Genomic DNA, 20420 nt, shown 5'->3' on the forward strand with positions numbered 1-20420 from the left:
GTTTGTTAATTAGTTTTGAATAACTAATAAAATTATTATTTTGATAAACAAATAGAGCACCTGAACATAGTTTTGTTTGAGCTGGCCCGAACTTACCACACCGCTCTTCAGAAGATTGATATATCAGGATATGACACCGCTCAGCAAGGTATGGTGTAGTGTATCATTTGCACAATCACTTAACTTGATGATTTTATCACAATGATAAAGCTAGAGGTAAATTGTTCTGTACACAATTCAGTCAGTGCGGCAATTTTCGTAGGGTTTGTAACAATAGGCACTGTTTGGCAGTAGCCTTGTTTCAGTGTCAACTTAGGGGAGGGGCATTTGCAGAACGAGGCAAGTTTTGATGTAACACCTGGTAACACATATCGAACAAGACTTGGCTTCTTGGGCCGTGTGATTTCTTCGTAGCTAAACAGGCATGTTCGAATCTCTTTTTGGTTGAAGGTGGCATAGGCAGGAAAGCTTGTTTTCGCTTTGACCTTGTTTATTTTCCCTTTCTATTTCCCTACCTTTCAAAGCTGAATCTGGAAGAAAGGCGAGATAGATAGATAGTTTATTACCAAATAAAATACATTGCAGCCATAGGCTGAATTGCGTTCTTTTCACAATCATTGATTATATAAGACTATATAAGACTACCTATTACAAAAATGCTAAGACCTAAATAAAATTACTAATATAACTAATATAGCTAATATACAGCAGTGGAATAGCTAAAAATCTAGGCAGGCTATGAATATTTAGCTACAATGTTTGACATTTTTAGACTAATATAACTAATATAGCTAATATACAGCAGTGGAATAGCTAAAAATCTAGGCAGGCTATGAATATTTAGCTACAATGTTTTACATTCATTGACACTAAATTTTTCTTTTTGTTTACTCTGTTCCGTACTTTACAGGAAGTCGAGAAAACTCAGATGGTCCCAGTTGTCATCATGGTAACATTCTTGCATACATTCCTTTAATTTGTAATTCAACTTCTACTCTTTTCATAAGTGAACTTTAAAATAACAAAGGCGTTTCTCGGAGTTGATGACCAAAAGATAAAAAATAAACTATCATTTAGATTAGCAGGTAATTTAGTGTTAACAACTGGGTTGAAAACGTAAATTAGCCACCGTAAAGGGTAAAAAAGCTGACGTTTCGAGCGTTAGCCCTTCGTCAGAGCTTCGTCAATCGCTCTGACGAAGGGCTAACGCTCGAAACGTCAGCTTTTTTACCCTTTACGGTGGCTAATTTACGTTTTCAACCCAGTTGTTAACACTAAATTACCTGCTATACTCTCCCACCGACGCAGCACCACAGTTTCTTTAGAAACTTACCCCTTTATTCATTTATCATTTAGATTAATACGATTGTTTTATACTGGATTCTCTGCAGTCTCGGAAAACCAAAATAAAAGTGATTAGAAGGGCTAATCAGGTGAACCTTGAACGGTTAATTAGAATCATAACAAATTGCCATAAATACCTGCATTATAATCAACGTCATGCATTAAAGGTGTGATGTTATAAGGTCGTCTAAGATTGGTACTCTTGAATACAGATCTACTGCACTTGTTTCTAGTTTAGGAGGATTGAATACCCAATGCAGTTTCTCCTTTGAAGAATTTTGCGACTAAAAATCGGAATGCGTTCCTTCATGTACACATAAATGCTCTAGAATTTGAAAACACCACTGATTTAACACTCACACAAGGTGAAAAATGGGGAACCGAAAAAACGAAAAACCGACCTAGCCAAAACGTCGCCTTCTTCCACTTTTTAACGAATCCAAGAGAGTCAGAGCCAAGGTGAACACTTTGGGTAAAAATTGAAGGCCGTTCAACTTAGCAAAAGTTTTAATCACTATCATTTGTTTTGGCACAATTAAGGCCAAGCACGTTTGAGAGCTGTAAAGAAAGACGGTCCAAATAAGGTCAGTAAACTTTCTGTGTACTATGACAAGTCGCTATGTTGTGAATATTGTTGCCCGGCTCACTTAATCGGAACTGACCAATCCGATCACAGAATACAATCTTTTAATTTCATCTAAATTCCTTAGCAATGAGTGGTACAGAGGTTCATAGGAATAGTTTCTCATGATATGATTGGTTAATTTTTTATAGGTGACCACTATTACAGACATTGTGCCAAAATTCCCGCCTGTTTCTTCCCAGCCTTCTTTTTTTTTTTTTCCATGCTTGAGTTCTATCTAGCTTTCACCCGCGGTTTTTTGAACCGTCGCTTTTCTTTAGTCCTTGGTCTAAATAATTTATTTGTTTGACCGATCCTGGATATAGACGTGGCATCATAGTCTACATCTGTCTTTCTTCCCAATTTTTTTCTCTTTAATCCTTGGTCGAGGGAATTTTGGATACTGTTACATACAGGTTGTCACTTCTATTGTTTTCATATACTTTTTACGCAGGGGCGTCTATTTTACACCTGCCCAGGAACAGGACAAGCACAGTGCAAGGTGAAAAAATAATCAATTTACCAAAGTTGTGTTGTTCTTCGTAGCCGAGATGTCACGTGACTAGCAATGTGTGAAAGGAGCGGGAGGAGCGGCTGTGACGGAGACTAGGAGAGTTGTCAGCTGAAAATTACTCCAATCAGAATATGCTTAGGCAGGACAGAATTTCTAAAATGGACTCTTTTTGATATAAGACAGAAGAAAATTAATTCTTCTTGCATTCCTGCAAGCTTTCAGAAATATCCTTAGACCAGATAATACCTCTTGGATAACTGTCGGTCTGATATTATTTATAGTGGATGATTAACAACGTTCAACAACGGGATATGAGTGTGAAGTGCCCAGAATTAGTGCGAGTTATGAGGCAAAACATAATTGATACCAGGTTTATTTTCAGGAAATGAAGGCTCATGTGCCTTTAAGTTTCACTTTTTTCCACCATTACATTCATCCGACGTTTCGTGCAAGTGAGGCAAATTGGGAAGCCGTTGCTTTACGTTTGCAAGGATCCCAATAATAACTAAACTCAGGGCAGGTAGTTTGGTGCACACTTTAACAAGGGGGCTGTAGGAGGACGAGGTGTGTTTGTGTTGGGGGAAATATTATGTGCGCTTATCATTTTAAAATTTTTCAGTTTTTTAAGTGGGCCGACGAATACCAATCCAGCAAGTCAGCATCAGAGGGAACGGATCGAAGGTCTTCAAATAAGATCATACTGTCATCTGCTGACAGCTTAATGTCTTTCTTCAGAAGTCATGTAAGTTAGCCAAATTCATCAACAAAGAGAAAAAGACCTATACTATCATTATCACTGGAATGAAGAAGACGAGGACACACACACACACAAAAAAATGAATAAATAAAAATAAAGAATCATAGAACTAATGACAAAAATTCACAAGTACAACACGATTGTAATTTTAAGTGAAACTATATGTATGTCACTGAATGATCTGTTTCTTCTTTAGAATGTTGCGTTTTATGGTGAGTGCCATCTATTAAGGAAACAATCAGACGCTGGGAAAGGAAGATTTGGCGCAGTAAAGGCTAAGGTAACGCCCTAACTTAACACACCCGTCAGCGTTATTGGCTTAGTGAAAATTAAGTAAGGAAAAATTGTATAGTGTGTCTACATTGTGTCCTTTTTGATATTTTCTAGAAATGGGGAAGGCTAAAATGCGATGAAGCTACTGCTGGGAAGAAAAAGCTTTATCTGGAACTCTCGCGAAAAGATCATTCTTCTACTTATTCAAAAGGTGAGCTTACTTACTAACAACCCTCACTTTGCATGTTTGGGCGCCAGCCGTTAGTTTCAAGGAAGCTGTTATTTAAGCTGCAACCACAAAAACGAAAAAAACAAACCCAACGTAACCTGCGTGAAGGGTTCATAGCCGCCTGTAACCACTTTGAGAGTAGTTTAGATTTTCCATCTGATTGTTTTATTACTTTGGACAATCGTATAGCTGGATGTTTTAAGGGCATACCGATGCGATTGCCTCTAGATTTAAAAAATGATTTCTTAATTTATACTTTTGTTGAAATAATATGGTCAATTTTCCTTGCAGATGACATCTGGATCATTTCAAAGACTTTGTCTTTTAATCCAGATTCGACATTTATAGCGAGCAGTGTTTATTATGGACCATCGTCCGGCGGAGAGCTAGAATTATCACCAATTAGGTCAGTGGCAATTAAACTGCTTGTCGTTCGCTCGCCTCCATTGTAGGAAGGCCTGTAACAGTTCATAACACTGCTTACATACAGTTTCACATTAAAAAAGTCACCACGTTTTGTTTTTGCACTTATAGATTGACTTATTGATTGTGTGTGGCAAACATTCGTATGTTCACTATACTAAATAGAAATTTATTTAGCTGTTTTATTTTTTTAAGCGTCTCTGTTGACTTGAATCTTGCTTTTCGGTGTTCCTAAAACGCGCATGCTGTAAGATAACTTTGTTCTTTTCGTTTCAGTGGATATTCTCCCTCAAACTGGCAAAGTGGAGGTTAGATAGCTCAGTTTTTTTGCGTTTTTGTTTGTTTGTATGTTTTGTGCAAAATATTTATAGTTAGCTGCAAACTAACAAAACAAAGTTCGTTCACAAGGGAATAAACGAAAGATATCGGAGTGTCGTTCAAAAGTGTCTTGACTGATATAGTCGTTTATGGTGGGTTGTGTTACAACAATAATAATAATAATAATAATTACTATTATTGTTATTATTAAAATAATAATCGTAATGATATTTATACGGGATAACCCCGTCAGTGCAATAAGTAGTGGTATCAAAGGAGGCCCTGTCATTATTACTTCAAATCACGTTATGTCAGAGGTTTCTAAAAGAGAAAAGCACCTCCCTGCTTGTGTCTTAAAAGCAGGGAGGCGATGTTCGACATGTTAAATATAAATGGATCTTTTCCCTGAACAGAGACCGTGCATGCCTTGATGGCCTGCAATGCTGGTACAGAACTGACTTGTATTAGTAACATTGACGAACATGTCAAGATGCAGAACATGCCAGTGTTACCGTACCTTCTGCAAAGGTGGGAACTCATTACTAGTGTCCGCTTTTTTCAATGAAAAGATCCTATTTGTTTGGAAATGTGATAATATATAGTCTCATGAACAAATAGATTCAATGTTACCCTGGTTCTATTGAGTAGTAGATTACAGATGACGTCAAAATGTGGTAAGAAGTGAAAAAGTGGCACTTGAGGCGAAGCCGAGAATGTTACGAGAATATTATTATATATTATTACTTAAGATACGTTAGGTCTGTCTAGGCTAGCTTATTCTTACTATAATTGTTAAAGAAGCTCCGTCACAGGTCATATAACTTAAAAGATTTACCCTAAACTTTTTAATGTGGTCGTCCGCAATCCCTGGTGATTGGCTTCATTCTTGTTCTTTACCCGAGTGTTCTACTCATTTCGGCGTTTTTCTATCGTACTAAACTAAGGGGGTTTTCCCCTTGAAAGGTTGAGGTGTTTCTTTTTTTTCTTGTTGTAGAAACTTCATCAGAGTACGCGACGTAGAATCTCTCCTTTGTGACGAGATATCCAAACTTCGGTCACGGTTTTGATTAATTGAATTCTTCTAACCAAGCGAAATTATTTTTATTCAAGAGGGTGAATCAAGGCACGAATTTGTTAACCGCGCGAATCACCTATGATGTAGACAAGTAAAGATCTCGCGATAAACACAAAACTTTACACGATGGAATTGGTTGGCAATTTTTTTTCCAAACCCTTGGTATTTATTTTTGTTTGAGCTGGCAATTTGGGTTCTTGCATTAAACGAAAATGACGACCCCTTCGTCCAGGTACTTTATTTCTGTCTTAGAAAGAAAAAGAGAGGGCTCACGTACATATTGACTTTATGCTTTTTTATCAGAGGACTGACGAGGCAACAAAGCATCACATGCGCCTCAAGAGCAGCTTCTTTTGTTCCGCCAATTCGTACAGGTTCCAGTGGTCCACTCAACCTTCCCCGTGAAGTAACGGTAGGCTAACGTTGTCTCCTTGTGACAGATTTATTTTGCCTCTAATCCTGATGCCTTGAGGACTCTGCGCTAGAAATGTAAAGCTCAACATTAATTTGGGTGTCTGGAGAGGCTGCGGGAACGCGACCGCCAACGGTTCAAGTAAAAAACTCCTCGGTCAGTTGTTCTCCCCCCTCCCCCTCTCCCTCCCCTTCCCCTGTCCCCTGTCCCCTCTCTTCTGCTTCTTTCAATTGGCCTCTCTCTCGTTATTTTCTCTTGAAGTCTTGGTTAGTTATGAAAACGACAATTTTATTAAACCCCACTGAAGTGAAGTAGGTGAATACGAAATGAAGATCTTTTTACGTTAACTGTAACTGTCTTGAACGACTGAGAGACTGCGAAAAATTTCTGAGGCTGCAAAGTTAATATTTCGAAAATTCTATCCATCACAATCAATTCTTCCACGCCCAAAGGCAGAAAATAGTTAAATAAAACACAAACCAACATACAAACTACATGTAGATAATACCAACACTTAGCACTTATGGATTTATGTGGACGTTGTAACAACAATTTTATTTTTGCTTCAGGAAAGCATTGCTGAAGAAATGATAGCTCGTTTTGGCTTGAACAAGGTTTGTTGTAAATATTAATATACAGTTGAGTTCCTTAGTATTTGTAGTAACTCTTGCGAGTAAGCTAACATTTGGGTAATTATCCTTCTGCAGGATCAAGCTGCCGCTCTGCTGTCCTGTGCACTTATGTTCTCATCGGAATCGGAAAGGTCTTCAGCACCAGTCTGTTTGATACATGGTAAGATTTTGTATTCAAAAACTAGAGAACGCTGCTTTAGCAAAAAGTAAAATCAATTTTTAATAACAAACAGAGCTTATGAGATCATCTATCGATTGGTATATTTCCGAGGTATTACGCATATGCTGACTATTTTTTGCAAATAGTTATTTTCAGGTCACGTGATGGTTTCTTAGCCAATGAAAATAAGCGAAAAAATCATCGAATGATGACCATATTTAAGTTTAGTTATTGATATCGATCATGTTTGTTTTACAGTATAATCATAGTACCGAAACAAGATATGGAAGATTTGAGTGTGCTATAACGGCGGTCTCTTCTTTCTCTTAGGTGTTTTTGGAGCGGGAAAAAGTTTTCTGCTTGCAGTCGTGGTTCTCTACCTGGTGGAATTGTTCAAAGCCAACGATTCTTTCAATCAACAAAGGTAACATCACCTTTGTGTCAGTTCAAACTTCTATATGCTTTAAATGTCAAACATACAAACAAACCTGACTTAAAGTAAGGCCAAGGGAAATCTCCGGGAGATTTCCTTGAAGTTTGCTGCTTATTCGTGTACCTTCCAATTTATAATCTCACCGACACTTTCGTATCTATACTTATGTTTTTCATTTTTGCTTCCCAGTGACAACGTGTCATCATGGAAGATTTTGGTATCCTCCACAACAAATGTAGCAGTGGATCGCATCTTGTTAGGGTAAAATCTGATGATTAAAAAATCGGATTAGTGTTAGTATCTGAGCAACTGCACGATCACCTCTCTCCTAACCTAACAACAGTCGACCGTTAAAAAATTAAGGTTAATTTTGGGTTAGGGGATGGGTAGGTGTGTAGATGCTCGCATACTGACATTGATCCAAAGAAAAAAGATTATAATCTAAAATAAGCTGATAGATAGATTTTCCTTATCGTCATTTTTTTGTTTGTTTTCACGCTGAGATTACCGGAATGGTGATGGCTTCAGAAATCTTTATTTATTCCCTTTTAGATTACTTGACCTTGGCTTTGAAGAGTTCGTTCGTGTGGGAAGCATTAGAAAGATCGCTAAGCCAGTGTTGCCGTACAGTGTGCATAGTACAGGAAGTGATAGCCAAGAGTTAAAAGAACTACAGTCACTTCTGAAGACTGAGCTTACCCCGTCGGAAAGAACGTAAGCACATGTTATTGCATAGAGAATGAAATCTAACCGAAACCTACGTTCACTTCTGTAGCGTGCTTTATTTGACTTTCTCTCGGTCATTGCTTTGAAGAGGAACAGGTTACTAAACCGCCTTCTTGTTTGACTTTGTTGTGACATTTTTCTCAATGTGTGTAAATTGTGGATGCTTTCTTATTTTAGCCACGTGAGGAAAGGTATTGAACAACACAAGCTGGGAGAAAATAAACGAGTGAGTAGAAAAGTAAACAGGCAAACGAACAAACGAACAAACGAACAAACGAACAAACGAACAAACGAACAAACGAACAAAAAAATTGTTTCTGTTTTTCTCTATCACGGGAAAGAAAAATGGTGTTTGCTGTTTGTCCGTATTTTGATATGTTTTTTGCTAAGGTTGGTTTGCAGCTTTTAAATCTCAGTAACAGTTTTCTACTCTCTCAATCAAGAAAACAGCAGTAGATGAATTTTACGGTAGGTAATGAGTTTAAGTGCAGTCCTTTCTTGGGTAATTCTCAATGTCCATAAATTTCTAATTTTTTTAATTGTAAAATGAATGGCATGACGTTTTTTATCTTCCAATTTTTGTTCAGAATTATGAAAGAAAACTTCGGCCGTCGCCTTTTCTTATTTGCTCAGTCTGTTGTTTTACCTGTAAAACGTCAACAAGATAATTTACCGCTCACTCATGCTCCACCTGCAATGTCAACGCACTTGTCTCGACGCTAAGTAGGTTAGGCAGTTAAGAAAATCTCCAACAGTTAACAATTTCTGCACATTTAAAACCGATAGTAATCATTACCAAATGGTAATTGATTTTTATGGGCTTATGGGTCGTTTTTCCTTTCTTTTTTCCGTCTGGTCGAAACAGCCTGTTAACCTTTATTTTCCCAGAAACCATTTGGATGGAAATTTTTAAATCAGTTGTATTTGTTTATTTTGACATGAAGTGCTAGAATACAGTTTCGAGTTAAAACAAACTTTTACATTATCAAATTGAAGATTTGTGGTACTTGGTTACCGACTTCTTGCACGAAATAAAGAGAAAATTTATTCTTACCCCGCACAGTTCATGACTCAGTACGAATAAATTCACTCAGTTTTCCTACCACAAACATACAGCAATGAGAAGGTGAAAAAACTATCTTTTCATTAAAGAGCGGAGATTATGCTTGAATATTTGCAAGGCCGACTTGCCGGCTGTTTTCCGCGCTAACTCTAACGCGGAGTCCAAACAAGCACGGGAGAGACATTTTAAAGCCGTTTCTGTAATTAGAACTTTGAAATGCGTACAACACAGGATTTAGGGAAGAGCTCAGGTACATTAGAAGCTTGACAACCTCGAAGCCGTTTGAAAGTGCGTTTTTTCCGTCATCACTGAGCTTATCCGCGTAATTCGACGCCAGAATCATCATGTACAAACCAAACGGGAGAAAACATGCATAAAACACAACTGTTACTATCATCAGAAGTTTCACGATCTTCCTCTTCGATTGGAGATCTCTGGGATCAAAGGTCCTTGCGCTGTTCGCATTGTTAAAATGAAGTGCGTTGATGACTAACGCGTAGCAAAAACTGATGATAATGATTGGGAAAAAAATGTTCACCGTGATAATAACGACCACGGCGTCTCGCATGGAACGGGCCGTGTCGTTGCTCGTCCACGGACTTTCACAACTGCATCTGACTTCATTAAACGTCGTTTCAATGAACGCTGGGATCTGTGCGACGCTCGCCGCTACCCATGTTGCTGCTAATGCGTAGACCACGTTATTTTCATTTATCCATGGCGGTTGAAACGGCTTGACGAGCGAATTATAGCGCTCGATTGCCAACAAACTCAACGTATACACGGATACCGCCAACGTAATAGCCGCCATGTTGCTAGCCGTCACAAACTTGCACAACCACTTCCCCATTTCTTCCGAAGGGTGTGCGTCCACGATATCGAAATAACGCTTTGGAAGAGACCAGATTAGCGAGAGAATATCAGACACTGCTATATTGACCAACATAATGTTCGTAGTGGTTCGCATGTGACGGTTCTGTCGGACGACATTGATCACCAAAGCATTCCCAGTGATTCCCAGTATTGCTATAACGCTATAGAAGACAGCCAAAGCTACCTCTACTTCTTTATCATTTCCGAGAAAACAGAAGCGAGGTTCTACGGTGGAGTTGGAGTTATCAGCCATGGGGTCAAACTTCACAACACACTTGAGGCTTCGTTGAATTTGAATAAAGCTGTGTAAGTAACGAAGATGACCTACATCATTTTCTGTTTACACTTCGAAGACGCATTTAACTTAAACTAAAGTTTGATTTGTTTGATTAAACAAAATTTTCCTGGCCATGTTTTGAACGTTTTAGCTTAGGTTAACTTGTCAATACTTTGAAGGGAAGCTAGTTAAAAACTGCTCTTTGCATTTTTTTTTATCTGAAGTGTGAAACAAATTAGCAAAAAAATCATACATTTTAGATTGAATTTTTTTGTTTAATCAAAACGTAATAATTGCCAAAAATATGATTTGTTGCTTCTGATTACTTTACCTATCACCGACGCTTAAACACACATTTGAATTATGGCTTCAAAGTCAAGAAGATTAGAAATACAATTGCATGATTTAACTCAAATAAATTTGGAAAGTTGATTTGCTTTTCGACTTTTGCTTTTCTTCATATTTTTTAGTTTATGAAGACTTTTACAATCTTTGTTGTGCAGTCCTTACCTATATTCCTCTAATATTCTATCTAAGAGGGTCTTAAAAGCTGATAGCTGTATGTTTTCCCCGTCCCTTTCGCGTCTGCTCTCTTTCCGCCTATTGTGCAATAAAATAAAAATTATCTGATTACGTCTGAGTACAATCGATTTACTTTCGCCTGAACTGCTTCCTGACTTCATTCATATTATTCTCATGAATTTGAATATAGATCTCACGATAACTGGGATTATTGCTCCCTTTGTTTATTCACCTTTGTGTTGAGAGTACTCTGTGAAACGGCGGAATATTTTTTTCCCTTAATTCAGCTGTAAGGCAACAGCAAACCGAGAAGCCAACTTACCTATCTCTTTCTTTCCTACATGAAGTGATCTGGTGTATTCCTTCTCAGCTTCATGTAGAGCTAATCCGTCCTACACCGTGAAGGGTAGCCAAGAGTGTGATTCTGATCCCGTTTCACGTACGAATTCTAGAACAATTCACGCGTCACGTATACTGAAAATAATTTTCCACGGGTCACGAATTCTAATGTAGACTTTCAAATCTTACCTTACCTCGCCTTTCTGTAAAATTCACGCGTCACGTGTTAATTTTTTTAGTTCCATCACGCGCCACGAATTTATTTTGTGTTTAATCACGCGTCACGCGCCTCTCTCACCGCAGGCAATTCACTTTCATCAGTGTCTCTCTGGTTCCCAAGAAATTTTTGATAATCAAACATAATTCTGGGTGAGAGGGAGAAATTTTAGACCACCCACTTACGTTAAATATAAGCTGCAATATTCGATCGGAAAGCAGAATAGAAAGCAAAAACTAAAACATTAGTCTTTGTTCTTCACAACTAGATTCGATCTGATGCGCAGCATAGTGGAAGGTTCAGTGTATCGTCATTATTCCTGGAATTGACTAAAAACGGGAAGCAACAAAAATAACAAAACTAAACTGATGTTATATGCTACACTTCATGTCATTTAACAATTATTCCTTGAGCACGCATTGGATATGAAATCATATGAAATCAGGCTTGTATCTAACAATTGCAAATGGAAAATATTTTGTATCAAATTTTACTGAGTACTGAACGTTTGGATATTTAAACCTTTTTTTCAACTTCGCAACACTGGGCGCAATGCATTTCTATATAAGGTGACTTAGTATATGAGCTGGTAACAGGAGTTGTGTGGACCATTGAGAACATCAGGAATGCAATATTCAGAGTTGAAAATTTAAGAAATTTACATTAGTACAATTTTCCTTTTTTTTTTTTTTTTTTTTTTTTTTTTTTCATAGAAATTATCTCAGGTGCCAGTGGTCGGAGTAACCTGCGCCGCCTGTGTGTTTCCTTGTTTAGACAAGTTAAAGTTTCCGGTAAAGTTAATAGTACATTGGTTTTAAACAGTGTTTTTGAGTGATAATTCACATCTGGCCATACTGACTTGCTATAATTGTCTCCGCGCGGTCCCTAAAAGAGTAGCTTTTGGTTCTTTTCAAGCTATCGGTGATTTGGAATTTTATTTCCTTTCATTTCAAACTCATTAAAAACCAATACCTTGCGATATCTTGAAGCAATCATATTACTATTTAGCTTGTTTCTTTTCCTTTGCTTTTTATTTGTATGAAGACATTTTTCACAGTCAGGCGTATCGAAGACCGTCCAATCATCTAAAATGTGCGTATTTTTCTGTCTAATTAGGTTTTGCTTCTAGACGAGTGCAGTCAGATGACAGAGCCGGCGTCTCTTCTCCCAATGGCTAGGTACGTGCCCCTTTGCTCGACTTTACACCCTGAAATACATCATTATTTTTCTCCATCCAAGACCTTACTTTGTATTTTAGGTCTGTCCATCTCTCTTTGGTGTTTTTCCACCTCAGAAAGGTTTAATTTGTAGTTTTAATTTAGTTTGTAACACTTCTCTTTGCATGAAACGTATTTCTGCTCGTTGACGATTAACATATGAACGTGCATAAGTGCTAAAGCGCAAAAGAATCATGATCGCCAAGAGCAAATTTGTAGTAACATCGGCGATCAACTGGTTGCATTTTCGGACTTGACTTAGCTCTAGTTCCTCAGGCTGGTAAACGGAATGCGTCAGCACGAATCCTACCACGTTGATGAAATTCATGGCATACAGAGATCAAAGAACAATTAACAAGACGCTAAACAACCTTTTAATGTACGAAATATACCTTCCAAAAACCAAGAACAACAACAACACACAAAGTAAACAGAAACACATTGCACAAACGTACGATTTATTGGTACCATTTTCTTACAGATTTGAATGCCAAAAGCTTGTCCTGGTCGGGGATCCAAAAGTAAGTGCTTTTTTAAGGGTTATCCTTCTGCCTGGCCATCCCTTTTTATTGAATTTCAGTTCTAAACACTTGAATTGCTTTCCTCTTTTTCGTCTTTGTTTCCCCTTCTTGTAGCAACTTAGTCCAACGATTCAGGGCTCCGAGCCTGACCATGAGGTTGGACTTGAACAAACTTTGTTTGATCGACTAATCAAGATGGTAAGTTCATTCTAAGTGTTTTATTAAGCCTAGGTGGATTTTCGACCCTTTTCAAGGGACTTACATCGATTAATTCCTAGGCTACATCGATTAATTCCTAGGTTACATCGATTAATTCCCAGGTTACATCGATTAATTCCTAGGTTACATCGATTGATCCAAGATACTATAGTGTCCGGAATCGGATGCCAAGGTTCAAAATCGGACACTAATCTCTCAAATCGGAAACTAATGTCCAAAATCAGAGGACAGTGGCGTCCAAAATCGGATGCGAGTGTCTGAACTTGGACACTAGTTTCTAAAATCGGACAATGGTGTCTAAATTCGACACTTTTGTCTAAAATCGGACATTAATGTTTGATGATTGTAAATGTGTGAAAAAAGCGTGAAGTTAAAGTAAAGTTTACCATTTTGACGCTGCAAACAAAGATAATTTTAAAGTAACTTTTGTGATTATCAATTTTTTCATTGGTCTTGTGTTTTTGTGCTTCTTTGTTGGACCCAAGTTTAGATTTCTTCACTGTGCACGTCTAGTATTTTCAATTGTTTTGTTGGTTTTTTTGTCTATTTATCTTTTAATTTATCTTTTAATTCGTCCATTGCCAGGGTTATGAGCCTACTCTGCTGAGAACACAGGTAAGATACCGCACCATTTCATCCTTTAACTCGCAGAAACGATTAACACGTAACTTCTCCCTATAATATCCATACATTATCTAGCAAACAGGTAATGAGAATACTTCAACTTATCAGGTAGAAGTTGTTATATTGATGTAGCACCAAATTCTCCCAACTAATCAACAAGGAAATGTGTAGCAGCTACAGAGGAGAATTGACATTCCAATCAAGGGAGGTAAAGGGTGAAATGAGCTGTAAAAGTCAATTCCCTTCGAAGGCGCTGATCCAACCATGTCGATTTGTAGATGTGTGAATTGCTTAGTCATCGAAAAATAACAAAGTAGTCAAATTGATGTGTCGAATGAAGGGAAAAAAAGCCTGATTTTTACTCTTCTGCTGTTCTTTTTAGTACCGTTGTCATCCAACGATCAGTGCGATATCCAACACGTGAGTACAAATTGATTTCATGTTTGCTTCTTTGTTTTCGTGTTTTTAAACTGTAAAAGTGATCTGAACTTTGAACTGCCGATTTGTTTACATTGCTCACATAACTTCCATGTGTTTTCTGCTGAACTTCGTTTGAAGAGCCTGTAAGTCGGAAAAAGCCTCGACTAGCTTGACAGATTCTTAGAATTTACGTGCACGTAATTGCACCAGTGGCACTTGCGTTAAAAACAGTTTTGATTGTGAAATGCAACGGTGAACAATACTTGCTTTTTCTTTTGCAGATTGTTTTATGGGAAGAAGCTTCTCGACGGGGTAACATCTGAAGATCGTTCCCCAATAGTGGTAAGTGTCCATAAGTTCTCTGCTACGTTAGGCCAAATGATCCACCCGGGTAAAAGCTGTACTGACTTTAATCCTTAAGTAGTTCAGCTTGAAAAAATGAATGGGTTTTTCCGATTTGTCGAAACTTAACAGGAACGACACTTTTCACAATTCTTGCGCAATGGCTGAAAACCAAATGGCAAAAAATGCCATTCTCTCTGCTCTCTCCGTTCAAATTCTAGCCTCTTGCTGAATGACGTTAATAAAGATACCTGTTTATGGTTGTTGTATGTGTTTCAAACAGGAAATTGTTCCAACCCTTTGCTTCTATAACGTGGCAAGAGGAAAAGAGAAATGTGGACGAGATGGAAGTTACTACAACGACGAAGAGGTACAAGAGTCTTGCTTTATCATTTTTCACTTTTCTGAGATTGTTATATGTGTTTCTCTTTTGAGCCCCTGTTCTTTGAATGTTGCTGATGGACTCCAAAGATCGTTCGTTGCTTTCTTGTATGTCCCCGCCTCTCGAACATACTTTCCTCTTTGCTATTTGAGTCTGCTTGTTCGTTTTTTAACTGTTTTTTTATAGCTAGCTTTTTTGGTTTTGTTTTTGTTTTTTTTGTTTTTTTCCATGAGTTTTTCATTCTTCATTTTATACATCATTTGATCTATGAATGTTTTTATTTCACTGAATTTTGTTCATTGGTTGTAGGCGAAATTTGTTGTCTTTCTTATTGAACGCCTCCTGGAGTCTGGTGTGGAACCGGCAAAAATTGGTATGTGATGAATATTTTTAAAACCATCTGTAATGCAGTGCTTCCACTAACCTGTTTGGCTTATAACTTAGTGAATGTTTGTGATCATTGATGATATCATACCAATGTATTTACAATACTTCTTGTGTCAGCAAAGTTCCTAACCCTTTTTAGAAATGCAGGTTACTACTCACATATTGCCAGAAGGTTAATCGCAGGTGCAGAGTGATATTAAACAGGTTCTTGTGACTTTTTAGATTTACTTTCATGACTATCGTACCTCTCTCTCTCTACCGATTCATGTACGAGTTATTTCCTTTTCCTGCATTGCCGCACCTTGGTAGTTGTTAGTTACGGATGGAATTTCTCTGTGCATCTTGAAACTCGTTATTCTTGCATTCCTTTATTTCAGGAGTAATTACGTTGTACAAGTCCCAACTGAACACAATATCAAACCATTTGACAGCTTCCAGGTTTGTTTGTTTTCTCGTAACAAGGAATCGGAATTCCTCAGTACTTTTAAAGTTGTTGGAAACTTTTCTATTACAGAGGTCTTGAAGACGCACTTTTGAACAGCCACGTAAGGCATAAACGCCGCTTTTAGACTCAATTACTCTTGATTTCAACGACGAAAACTCGACGTTTGGTACAGATTAACGTGTATTATTGAACTTGAACAGATGTTTCAAAGTTAATTGCTTGTTTCTTTATGAGTTGTTGTTTGTTTTATGTTTGTTTGTTTGTTTAGCGTTAATTGTAACCACTAGCTTGCTCTCATTTTGTCTTAAATTCAGGGCCACTTCCCACGCCGAACTCAAATCTATTCAGGTGAGGGAATTTCGTTTAGCGAAGTAGTGTGTCACTCTTACCTGTAGTTGGACTACACTTAGTTTGTTCTGGAAAACTGTTGTGGCTCCTTTGTTTGCTTGTGTTTTTGTTTCGTTTGCTTCTGTCCGTTTATCTTTTCTTTTATAATTTTTTCTACTTTGTTTCTAAGCAGATATCAACAGTCGACGCATTCCAGGGCGGTGAAAAGGACTTGATCATTTTGTCGTGCGTGCGCACGGATCACATTGGGTTCATTGATTGTGACAGGTGAGATTCTTCTTACTTTTTACCACCTCACATGCTCTCGGTTGTGTCTTTTAGCTCGGTCAATAATGCTGCGCTGCGCTATGTTTATTATACACACCAAGGTGTGAAGGAGCAAAATACACTTCAGTGACGATAGCAACATGGTACTGCAGAGCATTGCCTACGTATGTATAGGCCATTGTATATGTTTCATACATGTGAGGTGCCTCTCCTTCGCAATGCATTTTTGAGATTACGATCAGTCTGTTAACCTTTTAACCTCCTAGAGTGACTGGCATCTGATTTCTCCTTACAATATCACCCCTGAATCAAACATTTAGGTCAGGAGAATAAAGGAACTGATCACCTACGAAAATAGCTCTTGACTGTTAGACGAATTCTCCTAGACAGCACCTTAGGAAATGTATAAAGAAAAGTATGGAGAATATGCATACTGATGTTTGGGTGTAAAAGGTTAAAGAGTTTTCGTAAGTTACGCAAGGTTTTATACCAACACGAGCGTTTTTTCTCTAAGAGCGTGGGACGGAAAATGCATTTCGACAGCTTAGGCTGCCGCGAACTGCTCTCAACAACAGAAACAATAGGATGACCTCGGTGGTGTAATCACATCGTGAAATCATTTTGATAATTGCTTTCAGGAGGGCATTGTAACAGGAGCCTAAAAAGAGAGTGATGAGACAATTAATACTTGGAGGATTCATCTTCTAGCTTGTTTCCCTTTTGTAAATCATATTTAATTTTTGTTTCTATTTTCTAATGATTTTCTCTGTTTCCTTCTCAGACGTACCAATGTCGCGTTAACGAGAGCTAAGAGGTTAGTAATGATAATTTTGCTTTGAAATTCGGCATGTAGTCTTTGCAGTTCATCTTGAAGCCAAAGCGAGCGTATACTTACCGTTGAATGTCACATATCAATCTCAAATCCATCGTGTAAGGATTATATTCTCGGTTGATTGGAATAGAATCTCAATAACTGTAACCGATTTTTTCATTTTCCTTTTTTCAGGCATCTCCTTATTGTCGGTAATCTTAAGATGCTGTCTTGTAACAACGTTTGGGGGAAAGTTATAGAGCATTGTCGTGGTAAGAGTCGGTACAATCTTCTTTTTTCATTGTTCAACTAGATATTCTCTTCTTCAGTGGCCTTTAGTGTATTTTGAATTTGTTATTTTTCAACGTGGTTTTTTAATTTTTCTTATTCAGGATGTCCCGGCGGACTGTGTAACTCGCAAGATTTCGTTGAGAAATGGAGGAAAGAATATGCCAATGATGCCTGTCAAGGTAAGTTGTTACATATGGAATAGCGTTACACGCATTGGAAGATGACCCGCTCCCTCTCCCTCTTGTGGTCATGGTTACAGCGATTGTCATCATGCTTGTCATTATCAGTGTTAGCACCTACCCCTCCCCTAGCCCAACAACACTCGACCGTTAACAAGTTTAGGTTAACGTTGGGTTAGGGGAGGGGTAGGTGCGCAGTTGTTCTGATACTGACATTGATCTGCTTCTGACATTGTCATTGTCACTCTCATTTTCACTGTCGTTGACGCTGACATTGCCATCGTAATTGCTTTCGCCGTTGTCATAGCTTTTGTCTTTGCTATTTTCATTGTCACAGTCGGTGCCAACGTCGTCATTAGTAACATTTTCGATATTATAGTTATTGCTATTATTTTGTCAATAATTATTTGTGGTGTTGTTCTTGTTACTTTTATGTAAATTTAATCAGTACATGTAAAATTCAGCACTTTATAAGTATTAACTATTTTGTAATCTAACTATTGATATTTAAGATTCCAGCTCAGCAGAGGTAACAAAGAATTCTTTTCAAAGCACACAAGACAAAGAAACTACTCTTGAGGCGTTTCCGTCCAACTCTCAAAATCCTATCGAATTGAATGGAGAAGCAGATGAGGCAACGGCCCACACTCCTGGAGAAAACACCAATTCAGTCGATAAAATAACCCTTTCGCGAGCTCTGGTCCCCTGCACATCTGTCTTGGAGATATCCGATGTAGTGGACGATGATAACGATGAAGAACTTCCAACGTTTGACCTCTTCTCCTCTTTAGGAAATGAAACTGTATAGTGGACACTACTTGTGGCGACTCAAGAAAATACGGCGACTACATATCGAGGAAATGAAGTTATTCTCGGTCATTGGTGCAAGTTTTAACCCTTTAACTCCCGTGAGTGACCAAGACTGAATTTCTCCCTACTATATCTATAAAAGATCATGCAGACAAGTGATGAGAATAAAGAAAAATATCAATTATGAGATTACTGATTGATCCGATACCAAATTCTCCAAACTAAAATAATGAGAATCATTTGGCAGACAATAAGGAGAATTACTAATGAGATCTTAGGAGTTAAAGGGTTAAGGAAGCCCTAGAAAGGATCGCACGAATGCTGGACATTAAGAAATTAGGCTACGACACAGTTCAGTGTCACTTCTCTCGATGATTCTATGGATTTAACACGGCTTAGACCCTTGTCGTCTGCCTTTTTTTGTGAGAGTTATAACCCTTTGGTGCATAAATTGGTCAGTAATTTCTTTATTGATGTTTTACATCCAAAGTGACGTTGCGTTTTAATACATGACGTTTCTGAGTGTGAATAATTATTGTACAGATATTTATAAAATAAACATGTTCGCGAGTTGTTTTTTCCTTGGTTTTTAATGTTGTTATTTTCGAGGGTAGGGGCTAAAAGCGAAATTAAAGCTCAGGTTTTTGGATATCCTTCTCAAAGGAACGAAAAATACTACCCGCTAAAAATAAATGATTTTTTTTTTTTTCAGCTAAATACATGTGCTGCACAAGCTTCGTATTATCAAATGCAATCCATTTCCTCTCTGGAGTCATTCTGCTCTTTGACACTATTCGGGATGCTTAGCATCAATGTGGCAAATATCTGGTTGCCATTTCGAAAATATGTCCATGAAAATGCTCTCCAGTTAGTAATTTGCGCGCAAATCAATATAGACTCTTAATTACAGCGTTTCCTGTTTTGACTTTTCCTCGTTGCTGACGTCAGTTGAATGTGTTTCACCTCTGGGTTTATATTTACATAATCAAAGATAGAGTTGTCGGAGTGCTTCACCTTCGGAAATGTTCTCCTAACTCTAGTTTCCTTCCTGATTCTCAATCAACTGTTTGAGCTCTATCAGCTAAGGAACATGCCGCCGGGACCTCGTTTTACATCTCTGCCTTTTATCGGTAATATGTTAAGCTTTGATTCTGGAGAAAGCTTTGGTGAAATCACTGTGTGCTTTTACCAGTATCACTGCCGCCTATAAAAGCAAGCTTAAAACAGCAGAAATCGCCAGAAACTACAACGGACACACAGGATATGAGTAAATTTTATTGATTTTACCTGTAAAATATTCATATTTCGAAATATTTATCGTTGCAGACTGACCATATTTCGTTCCCCATGCTATTCCTTTAACGTGTTCAAATTTTCAACGGTTCCTCACGTAACTTAACACCGAGTCACACAACGCGTGACGCGTTCATGAATTGAACGTTGGCTTTTTCTCGAGACTAAAAGCTTGGGCCACCTGTGATAAAGTGTGTACTAACTAAGCGTTTCGAAACTAACAACAAAAAAGTACGAGCCCAGGACTTATTTCAAAGAGGAAGATCAGTGTTTTGTTTTCACTTGTCTCTTTTATCTTCCAATTAGAGGAAATGAATATTATGTTTTCAGATGCCTTTTGTCCTTGCTCATTCAGTGAAAGGAAATTTGCTTCTTGTTTCGCCCCATTTGTTTGCCTTCTGAGTTGAAAGCTTACGACCCCTCTCAAAACCCTACGAGACCCGTCTAAGAGACGTGACCGACTTAGAAAATTTCGATCTATAAACGCTAACGAGTGTAAGAGCCGTTCAGTGTCGAAGTGATTCACCTTGGTTAATATCTAATCTGGGGCCGTGTTATGAGACCACAACACAACTGAACCCGTGCGTGGGTGTGTTTGTCTGTGTTTCCGGTGTTACATCAATTAACTTTAAACCTCACAGGAGTTACGTAACCC

The 20420-nt window shown here is 38.0% G+C and overlaps 2 protein-coding genes across 3 annotated transcripts in view; one reads left to right on the forward strand and one right to left on the reverse strand.

Annotated features, from left to right (window-relative positions):
- Positions 1–19016, forward strand: part of LOC131779395 (5'-3' DNA helicase ZGRF1) — a 28317-nt gene extending 9301 nt beyond the window's left edge. Inside the window, exons 12-44 of one of the 2 annotated variants that reach the window (XM_066166692.1) lie at positions 56–148; positions 911–949; positions 1885–1928; positions 2421–2468; positions 3100–3222; positions 3434–3517; positions 3625–3721; positions 4031–4145; positions 4439–4470; positions 4894–5008; positions 5859–5967; positions 6537–6581; positions 6675–6759; positions 7090–7183; positions 7382–7453; positions 7745–7906; positions 8096–8144; positions 11923–12000; positions 12326–12387; positions 12908–12947; positions 13062–13145; positions 13752–13781; positions 14173–14210; positions 14492–14552; positions 14836–14922; positions 15244–15307; positions 15699–15759; positions 16081–16114; positions 16284–16381; positions 17163–17195; positions 17388–17464; positions 17585–17662; positions 18175–19016. In XM_066166692.1, the coding sequence (XP_066022789.1) occupies positions 56–148; positions 911–949; positions 1885–1928; positions 2421–2468; positions 3100–3222; positions 3434–3517; positions 3625–3721; positions 4031–4145; positions 4439–4470; positions 4894–5008; positions 5859–5967; positions 6537–6581; positions 6675–6759; positions 7090–7183; positions 7382–7453; positions 7745–7906; positions 8096–8144; positions 11923–12000; positions 12326–12387; positions 12908–12947; positions 13062–13145; positions 13752–13781; positions 14173–14210; positions 14492–14552; positions 14836–14922; positions 15244–15307; positions 15699–15759; positions 16081–16114; positions 16284–16381; positions 17163–17195; positions 17388–17464; positions 17585–17662; positions 18175–18470 (2627 nt within the window). In that variant the 3' untranslated portion in view covers positions 18471–19016. The remainder of the gene's footprint in view (positions 1–55; positions 149–910; positions 950–1884; positions 1929–2420; positions 2469–3099; positions 3223–3433; positions 3518–3624; positions 3722–4030; positions 4146–4438; positions 4471–4893; positions 5009–5858; positions 5968–6536; positions 6582–6674; positions 6760–7089; positions 7184–7381; positions 7454–7744; positions 7907–8095; positions 8145–11922; positions 12001–12325; positions 12388–12907; positions 12948–13061; positions 13146–13751; positions 13782–14172; positions 14211–14491; positions 14553–14835; positions 14923–15243; positions 15308–15698; positions 15760–16080; positions 16115–16283; positions 16382–17162; positions 17196–17387; positions 17465–17584; positions 17663–18174) is intronic. The other variant, XM_066166693.1, reaches the window with a different exon arrangement.
- Positions 8780–10107, reverse strand: LOC136281068 (allatostatin-A receptor-like). Its single transcript, XM_066167281.1, has one exon. It carries the CDS (start codon positions 10105–10107, stop codon positions 9079–9081), a length of 1029 nt encoding a protein of 342 aa, XP_066023378.1. The 3' UTR covers positions 8780–9078.
- Positions 19017–20420: the final 1404 nt, after the last annotated feature.

Source organism: Pocillopora verrucosa, chromosome 5 (genome assembly GCF_036669915.1).
Source record: "Pocillopora verrucosa isolate sample1 chromosome 5, ASM3666991v2, whole genome shotgun sequence".
In the NCBI taxonomy this organism is placed as follows: Eukaryota; Metazoa; Cnidaria; class Anthozoa; order Scleractinia; family Pocilloporidae; genus Pocillopora; species Pocillopora verrucosa.

Excerpts from the sequence above, each read along its gene's own strand:
- LOC136281068 (XM_066167281.1), bottom strand. The coding sequence starts at position 10,107 with ATGGCTGATAACTCCAACTCCACCGTAGAACCTCGCTTCTGTTTTCTC.